Below are 8275 nucleotides of genomic sequence, written 5' to 3'. Positions count from 1 at the left end.
AAAAGCAAACGGCAGACAGTGTGGCAGAAACTCTACGAAGCTGCTCTCGGCCTGCGTTTTCTTCACCAGCGCAATATTATTCACAGCGACCTGAAGTGCAACCAGATTCTCGTTGGAGAAAATGGTGAAGCGATGCTGACTGATTTTGGATTGAGCTATATTTCGGATGAGTCGAGACCGAGTGGTGGTGTCAAGGGAGCTGTGCGTTGGAAAGCACCTGAATGTCTACGTGCCAAAAACCCCAGCGAACCAACCAAAGAGGCAGATGTGTACTCATTTGGAATGTGTGTGATTGAGGCGGTGACAGACAGATATCCGTGGGGCAACTTGCTAGATTCGGCAGTCATGCATCACTTACAGAAGGAAACGTTTCTAAAGCAACCCCCGCAGTTTTCTGAGGCACAGTGGGTGTTTGTAAAGTCCCTGTGTGCTTTTGATCCACTACGACGTTTGACTATGGACGCTGCAGTGAAAGAGGTGAAGAACTTCGCGCGCCAAGAAAAGAAGAAAGTCGGGCATGAGACACCTTTTACCTTCGAACCACAACCAGAGTCGGAATTGGAGGACAGCGATGATTCAGAATCAGATTAAGCTGGCCGCCGTTCCTCGCAAATACTCATATTGAGCTGCAAAAAAATGTTTCTCCTTTTCTTCACCTACCCTTGAATATATCTTCAGTTACGACTCAAACACAATTTTTTCATCCAGCAGGCGCTCGATCTCCTGCTTGGAGCGACCGAGGACATCCTCCAGTATTTGACGTGTGTCTTGCCCAAGCTTACGTCCTGCAAACTGCGTGACACCCGGTGTGTCCTTCAACTTCGGCAAAATCGCAGGCACCTTGAGCTTCCGAGTGCTATCACCATCCGGAATTTCCACTTCCTCAAACATGCCGCGTTGCTGGTACTGCGGGTCTTTCACCATATCTTCCACAGAGTACACAAGACCCACGGGCACAGCAGCTTTCTCCATCACTGACACCACCGTGTCAATATCCTGAGTAGCAGTCCACGCCGCCAAAGCCTCGTCGATCTCAGCTTGGTGCTCGACACGATCACCGTTCGTGCGGTACTTGCTGTCCGTCGCCATGTCTTCACGACCAATAGCGTTCATGAGTCTTACGAACAACGAGTCGATGTTGGCTGCAAGGACGACGTTCTTCTTGTCCTTAGTGACGTACGTATTAGAGGGCACGATACCCGTGATAGTTGACCCCGAGCACTCGCGGACGGAGCCTGAATAGTCATACTCAGGGACTACCGCCTCCATCAGGTTAAACATCGACTCGTAGATAGCCACGTCCACCACTTGTCCTTTGCTGTTCAGTCCACCTCTTTCACGACCAAGAAGAGCGATCACGATTCCAAGAGCAGCATGGATACCAGCAATGGTGTCGCCAACGCTAAGGTTCGGACGAACCGGTGGACGATCAGGAAAGCCATTTACATAGCGAAATCCACCCATGGCTTCACACACCGATGCAAAACCCGGTCTCGAGGAGTACGGTCCATCCTGACCGAAGCCTGACACCCGCGTGTATACCAGTTTCGGGTTGGTCTTCTCAAAGTTGTCAGGTCCAAGTCCCCACTTCTCCATACGACCAGGTCTGAAGTTCTCAATGAGGACGTCGCTCTGTTCAATGAGCTCTTTGATCAGCTTCCGACCTTCCTCCTTCTTCATATCGATAGCCACCGAGCGCTTGTTGCGTCCGAGCGAATACCACCACAGAGACGTCTTGGTCGAGTCTAGTTCGCGGTAGTCGCGTACCTGATCACCCGTCGGGGGTTCTACTTTGATCACATCGGCGCCAAAGTAGCTCAGGATTGTTCCAGCGAAAGGTCCAGCAATGAGGTGGCCACACTCCACGACTCGGATACCTTTAAGAGGCAGAGGACGGCTGGTGTTTGTCGATGCACCAGGAGTGATCGTCGTCACGGAGCGACTCGCAGGGCTTTGCATCAGTCTGGTTAGACCTGCAGTACACAAAGAACCTCGTGGCAATGACGAGAGCATTGGTGGACGCATGAGAATGCAAGGAATGGAGACGATACAAGCGGCACGAGGCGAAAACTGAAGTGATCGACGCACTTCCTGCTGCGCAAACGTTTTTACTAGTCACTGTTTTGAACTTCAACTGCATGTGTATGTCACTAACACGAGGTAGTGAGACCTTTAAGGCAGGATTGCTGGTGCCTGGAGAGCGTAGTAGCTGTGCAGACGATGAGTTAGTACGCGAGCGTATCAATTGGATCGAGTATTTGCGTGTTAAGGTTGTGCCCCACCTGATGTTGGCGGCGTCCGTGAGGCACAGGAATGTTCGCTTGGTAGCGATTGAGATCCCCATTGGTTCATGGACGTCGGCGCATTGCTGCAACTCAAGAAGCCTGCCACAACGATATATCCAGTTAGCTTCATGCGGTTACAGTGCATTAGAGGTGGAATGTACCTTTTGATGCTTAGTGTTGGGGGCATGTGGGAGGAGACGGTGGGAAGTACTAGGAAGCAGCTCCATGTCGGCTGCTCGTTATCGCTGGCGCGATTCCCTGCTTTCCGCTTGCGTTTGCGGTCGATGCGTTCTTCTTGAAGACTCGTGGTCAGCGCATAGCCATAGATCACATCGATTGCTTCGTCAGAGTCCGTCGAGATGCGAGCACCACGCACGACTTGCCACTCGCTGAGACCACGCTCGACCAAGAGATCGCTCAAAACCTGCAGACAGTGGGCATGATTTTAAGTTGAATCAACACGGCCGAATGTTATGAATGGATGTTCAGACCTCTTGAGTTCCGGGTGCAAAATGAGAAGTGTCCATGCTGCCCCCTCACTTTTAGTTCTAAATGCAAAAATGATCAAGTTGTGTAAGTATCGGCAATTTTGGATTTTATTTCCATGACAAGCTTAAGCTTTGTAGCAACGTACGCATCGTCTCTCAGCAGCCTTAAACGATTTTCTTGTCACGATACAGCTCGAACAGCGGCTTATGCTGCATCTCGCCGATCACGAAAGATAAAGACGCGTTCTTGTAGTGGTCGCCGTTGGCAGACAAGTTGTAGATCACATCGTCCAGCAACACAGCCTTGCCTGAGAACGTTCCTGTGTGTGTGCGTTTAATACAATGAGCCTTGGTAAGCGTACAAATAAAAGTGGAGTACTATCAAGACTTACCGAGGGTCATTTTGACGTGCGAGAAATGTACGTGCAGGTGATAGTACGTCGGTTGATAGTGGAAATACATGCGTATCGAGCTGGGTTCGACTCCAAATTTTGTGTTCAATACCTGCAGACAAGTGTTTCTAGTCGAAGGCAAATCGTTAGTGTTAGATTATCAGCATTGGCAATCAGGAAGCAAAAGACGTGAGGAATGTACCGAATGTTGTGCAGTAACTTCAAATGTGTGCCTGTGAGATCTCGAAGCGATCGAAGTGATCGATCGTGCACGATTGCCAAGCAGTAGAGCGACTCCAACTAAAACAAAGTTCACAAAGCGTCATAATACTGCTGATATACCAAATAAAACGCCTTGATAGCAGCTCGTACATTAGAGGGGTCCGACCACTTGAAGTCAGGCAGCAAAATGAATCCATCTCGAGGGTCTGCATCTTCGCAGATGACCCGCTCAGTCTCGCTTTTGCTGGAAGCCAAAGAATTGTCAGTAAACATTCAAATTCTACCCGATAAGGTAAGGTAACTAATTTACACTTACTGGTCCAAGATGTTGTAGACCCACTCAATGTTCTCCACCGGAATACTGTCGATGTATGGCTTTGTGATCGTTTGGTACGTTTCCTTGGTCTCCACTACCATGTAAAAGTTCTGGTCCGTGTGCTTTTGTATATGGCGTTCTGTCGCCGGGTAAATCAAATTCACCTGGGTAAATATCCAAGATATAACAACGTGTTACTCCATCATCACGCATGCCACTTTCTGCTGCAGCCTGCTGCGCACCTTGTAGGGTTTGAAGTCACGTGACACGTCGCCCTGAAATGTGCTGTAGATGTCATTCGTAAGAATTTTGTGTAGCGACATTCCCGTCAGCAATTGACCCAAAGCTCCCACGTCCATGGCCGCTGTCTGAATAACCACCACCGCCGCTTGCTGGAGTTTGTCGCTCTTAAAATTACCCAGTAATGCCAACTCCGTGTCTGTACGCTTGAGCACACGCTCAAGATTGAAATTGCGAAGCATCTTCGTCGTTCCGAGACCCGCCAGGGACATTCTCCAGAATACGAAGGCGCTCAACAGCATCACTGCCAGTGCAAGAACGAACTGCACCGACCACAACATCTGCAGAAGCTCCATTGTCAACCAGATCTCCAAATTCACGAATGATATCCAACGTTAAAAAACCGATTGGATGAAAGAAAAAGATAATGACAACTTCAACTTGTTTTAACATTTTTAGATGTGACAAAATGTCAATTACAGCAAGTAGGTGGCCGCATCGTCCACAATGCGAGCCACTTCGTTGACATGTTTTTGAATAGTATCAGCATCATCGTTGAACGCGATGGCGTCCGAGATGCCCGGGAACGCTGCTCCAGCATAGCCTTCGTAAAATCCGGGTCCAAAAATGACGTGTTTGTACCACGGACGATGAGGTAGCCCATCGTTAGTGATCAAGTGACGCTCCAACAGCACCAGCTTCTCGTTCCACGAGTGGAAAGCGTCGGAGTTAGCAGCGAGAGTCTCATTTGACATGAAGGCGGCGAGCTGCGCGTGGAAAGTGGTAGCGCCAGAGGTGAATCGAGCGATGGCCTTGTGTAGCTCGCCGAAGTCCACTCCTTGTCCAGCAACTTGCTGTTCGAGTCCAGCCAGATCCTCCGTCATCACAAACCCATACGTAGTGAAGTCGAATGGCAAAATCTGGTCGTCAGCAAGTCGTAGACCCAGCAATCCCCACCATTGCGCAGTGGTGATGTGAGTGGTGTAGTTCGGGTCTGCATACAGTTCTGAATACCTTACGCTATCCATGGAGCTGTGGTAAACTCCATACGGAGCACGCGACAATGAGAAGCCCAAGTTGGCTGAAATGATACCAAGATGCTGATAGAACGCCGTGTAATCTGAACCAGACCCCATGAAGTTGATCAAGTGTGCAGGGCCAAGTGTTCCGTCGCTAGCTCCGTGAAGTAACTCGCGGTGAGCTGCTGCTTGCTTGACCCATTGCTCGTACAGTGTCTTCTCCGTCTCGTTACCATGGAACATGTTTGCCGGTACGCTCTTCGCTGTCTGATAGAGGAACTCAGCAATGGCTGGACTGGCACTAGCACTGACCAACGGACCCATGATAGAGTCCACGTTGAGGTACGCAACGGCTTGCTTCCTAAAGCGTTCAGCATTTTCCTCGGCATACTCGGTACTGCCTAAGAGACCATACTCTTCGCCGTCCCATGATCCGAGAATTAGCGTACGTCGAGGCTTCCAACCTTGTTTCAGGAGCTCACCATAGCCACGAGCGATCTCTAGAAGAGTAGAAGAGCCGCTGTTTGGGTCGATTGCACCGCAGACCCAGGCATCACGATGGTTACCCAGCAGTACTAGTTCGTCCGGTTCTTCAGAGCCTTCGATGGTACCAATAACGTCCCAGATTGGTCCGATCTTGTTATCAATTTCAATGTCCAAGTTCACCACAGTTGCTTCGTCGTCGCCAATTCGGTAGCCATTCGGCAATGACAGACCTCCTTGCCACGAGGCAGGAGCTTCTCTACCTCCTAAAGACTGCAGAATATATTGCGCTTGACCGTACGATAGCGGCAGCGCTGGAATGTGTGGAATAGTCTCCACCTTTTCGTATCGGATGTGGAAACTACCCTCAGTAGAGGCCCAACCTGGCGTTGTCGGGTCACCGGCAGCCATTGAGAGGTATGTGAGCGAACCTCGTTGAAATGATCCCTCAGGACGCCACGGACCAGCCGGGTACACCGGGCCCTGCACAAACCCGTCCTCCTTAGGGTCCGAATAGATCAGCACACCGACCATACCGTGCTGTTCGGCGGCCATTGCCTTGAGGCCGCGGAAGCTGCCGCCATATCTAACAAGGGCGATCTTCCCTTCAAGTGTGACGTTATTGGCTTTAAGCCACTCGAAGTCATCTGGTTTACCGAAGTTTACAAACACTATGGAAGATGTGACGTTTCCAGTGGCAGCGTACGCCACGAATGGTGGCAATGCACTGTCATCGCTAGTGCACGTGTCACCAGGAACCGAAGCCTCCGTTAAATTCAGCTCGCGAGCAGCCTCTACAGGCTCCACGATTGCCAGGTGACGTCGAACTGGAGTCGATAGGAGCGTGTAGTACTCTTTGATTTCGGCTTTGATTCCGAACGACTCAAACATCTTGGCAGTGAACAGAGCGGTTTTGTAGTCCTGCTCGGTACCGCAACTGTGTGGGACGCTCGAGTATGTGTGCAGGTACTCGCGGATATTACGAGCATTCACGTTGTCCACAAACTGTTGGTGGAAATCAGGGACCGGGATTTCGGACGCGTTCGTGATTAACTTTGACTGCTCTTGGGTGCTGAGTCCAACACTAACGGGGCTTGACGTCGACTTCGTTACATATCCTGCAGCCAGCAGGACTAGGCCAGCGATGGCACCGATACGTAGCAATGCACCGAATCTGGAGCTAGAGGCATCGTTGGACACTGGCGATCGTGGAGGGCCGTCAAAGGTGCCGTAGATGTCGTCGTCGTCTGCAGGCTTTGCGAGCACAGGGCCGCGCGTTTTCTTGCTTGACGGAAAGGGGGCCATCGCCAGACTCAAATGCTCCTGGTTTAAGTGACGGGAATTCCGAAGTGCCCTGGTGACAAGTTTTCGCGTGGAGAGAACACAGTCTCAGTTTGCGAATCAATGTGATGAGTGTAACTGCTGGAACCGAAGCGGTGCGAACTTGAACGATGATTGGATGAAATTGGTTCGTTGGTCGTTTGAACGCCAGTGATTGGCGCACTGAGAGTTTAATTAAAGGTACATGTACTTCAACATTGACATTGACATCGGAGCTACTCGCCCATTTCCCGCTTCGCCTACGCAGACCCAACAGCAATCTAGCCGTCTGATGTTGTCTGAGGTGTCAGAGTGATATTGTGCGAAACCCAGTAGGATGGTATGATATGCTGGACTGCACGTTTTAAGTGGCCACGACGATACGGAGCATTAAGGTTAATCACTACGAGCTGCTGCAGCAATCAAAGGAATGCGCGGCCAGCACAGCAGTGACACGCAGTTCATTATGCCGCTTCTACAAGTTCTCCTAGGTTGCTCAAGTGAGGAAGTATATGACTTCGTGTCACCTTGTCCACCATTTATAATAGCACTCAAAGATTCTCTGCGACTATGTCTGTCCATCATTTGCTCACGCACTAGCACTGCCGGCTCCACGCGTTGTTTGTGAGTACAGGAGAAACAATGGCTGCATCATGCACTGCATTTAGCAAAGGTCCAGGTGAGTGGATAATGCCAGCAACACTATGTAATGCATCTAACTAACGGTTTTGGCAATATACGATGGATGCAGATTGAATTGAATAATCAATGTTTAACATGAACTCTTGGAGGATGCATGGAACTTTGCTTCTACTTACGCCACTCACGACATGGCGGCCTCGGGCCCTGGAGACGACGGGAAAGACGGAGCGATATGATCCCATATCTTGCGAAGATCCATGTAGTTGTTCTCGACAATGCGGCGTCCCTCGCGCTCGACCACATCGCCATTGGCGTCCACGAAAATGAGCGTCGGGATCGTCTTCACGTCGTAGCGCTTCCACAAATCCTGTACCACGTCGCGCCGGTGGAACGGAACCGCTAGGAACGGTGTCTGCAGTAGCGAGTCGTGGAAGGCCACAGGGCTGCGGTCAATCGACAGCAGCACCACGTCCAGCTGGTCCTTCATGTGCAGCGACTTGTACGCGCTGAGAGTCATGTTGCGATGCACAGTCGCCAGTACAGGCGTGAAGGCTCGGCACGGGCGACAAGTGCTGGCCGTGAAGTACAGCCCCACCACTGTCTTGTGCACCAACGCCTCCTCGGTGGACGTCTCGCCGCGCCGCGACACCAGTGTACTGCCTAAAAGCTTCTCCAGGAGCGTCATTTTCGGTGGCTTAGTGTTTTTCTTCTTCTCTTGGGGATTTGAGGGGTTCAGAACAAGTTCTGCAGTGAGGGCCACACGACCGTTATTTTCCGCCGATGGAGGCTTCTCGTTCCGCCGATGCACTTATACTTGACTTTTGTATGCTAGTGAGATGGGCAACTTGACGTTACGAATGGCTTTATT

General features: G+C 50.7%; 7 protein-coding genes across 7 annotated transcripts in view; 2 read left to right on the top strand and 5 right to left on the bottom strand.

The window, feature by feature from the left end:
- Positions 1–94, top strand: part of PPTG_10889 (hypothetical protein) — a gene marked incomplete at both ends in the record, with an annotated part of 3624 nt that extends 3530 nt beyond the window's left edge. The window contains one exon of the mRNA XM_008906379.1: positions 2–94. Within this exon, the coding sequence (XP_008904627.1) occupies positions 2–94 (93 nt within the window). The remainder of the gene's footprint in view (position 1) is intronic.
- A 38-nt stretch (positions 95–132) lies between these two features.
- PPTG_10888 (hypothetical protein) lies at positions 133–591 on the top strand (the record flags this gene model as incomplete). Its single annotated transcript, XM_008906378.1, has 1 exon — positions 133–591. The coding sequence occupies one exon, from the start codon at positions 133–135 to the stop codon at positions 589–591; it is 459 nt and encodes a 152-aa protein (XP_008904626.1).
- An 87-nt stretch (positions 592–678) lies between these two features.
- PPTG_10887 (hypothetical protein) lies at positions 679–2025 on the bottom strand (the record flags this gene model as incomplete). Its single annotated transcript, XM_008906377.1, has 1 exon — positions 679–2025. One exon carries the CDS (start codon positions 2023–2025, stop codon positions 679–681), a length of 1347 nt encoding a protein of 448 aa, XP_008904625.1.
- Positions 2026–2172: 147 nt separating this feature from the next.
- On the bottom strand, positions 2173–2812 carry PPTG_10886 (hypothetical protein; the record flags this gene model as incomplete). Its single annotated transcript, XM_008906376.1, has 4 exons — positions 2173–2209; positions 2283–2384; positions 2447–2709; positions 2777–2812. The coding sequence occupies 4 exons, from the start codon at positions 2810–2812 to the stop codon at positions 2173–2175; spliced, it is 438 nt and encodes a 145-aa protein (XP_008904624.1).
- A 52-nt stretch (positions 2813–2864) lies between these two features.
- Positions 2865–4352, bottom strand: PPTG_10885 (hypothetical protein). The gene is made up of 6 exons (XM_008906375.1): positions 3946–4352; positions 3704–3867; positions 3538–3631; positions 3368–3465; positions 3166–3293; positions 2865–3093 (listed from the first exon to the last, which is right to left on the bottom strand). Exons 1-6 carry the CDS (start codon positions 4297–4299, stop codon positions 2939–2941), a joined length of 993 nt encoding a protein of 330 aa, XP_008904623.1. The 5' UTR covers positions 4300–4352; the 3' UTR covers positions 2865–2938.
- Positions 4353–4365: 13 nt separating this feature from the next.
- On the bottom strand, positions 4366–6889 carry PPTG_10884 (hypothetical protein). The gene has a single exon (XM_008906374.1). It carries the CDS (start codon positions 6748–6750, stop codon positions 4420–4422), a length of 2331 nt encoding a protein of 776 aa, XP_008904622.1. The 5' UTR covers positions 6751–6889; the 3' UTR covers positions 4366–4419.
- Positions 6890–7588: 699 nt separating this feature from the next.
- Positions 7589–8092, bottom strand: PPTG_10883 (hypothetical protein; the record flags this gene model as incomplete). Its single annotated transcript, XM_008906373.1, has 1 exon — positions 7589–8092. The coding sequence occupies one exon, from the start codon at positions 8090–8092 to the stop codon at positions 7589–7591; it is 504 nt and encodes a 167-aa protein (XP_008904621.1).
- Between the last annotated feature and the right edge of the window lie 183 nt (positions 8093–8275).

This window comes from Phytophthora parasitica (assembly GCF_000247585.1).
Source record: "Phytophthora parasitica INRA-310 unplaced genomic scaffold supercont2.23, whole genome shotgun sequence".
NCBI classification, from domain to species: domain Eukaryota; phylum Oomycota; class Peronosporomycetes; order Peronosporales; family Peronosporaceae; genus Phytophthora; species Phytophthora nicotianae.
This window is presented reverse-complemented; position numbering and strand designations above follow the sequence as displayed.

What these genes read in the sequence shown, in the direction of transcription:
- PPTG_10885 (XM_008906375.1), bottom strand. Translation starts at nt 4,299, where the DNA reads ATGGAGCTTCTGCAGATGTTGTGGTCGGTGCAGTTCGTTCTTGCACTG. An exon ending in GTCTACAACATCTTGGACCA is followed by an intron (nt 3,632 to 3,703) that starts GTAAGTGTAAAT and finishes TTTGGCTTCCAG; the next exon opens with CAAAAGCGAGACTGAGCGGG. An exon ending in AAGTTACTGCACAACATTCG is followed by an intron (nt 3,294 to 3,367) that starts GTACATTCCTCA and finishes GCCTTCGACTAG; the next exon opens with AAACACTTGTCTGCAGGTAT.
- PPTG_10884 (XM_008906374.1), bottom strand. Translation starts at nt 6,750, where the DNA reads ATGGCCCCCTTTCCGTCAAGCAAGAAAACGCGCGGCCCTGTGCTCGCA.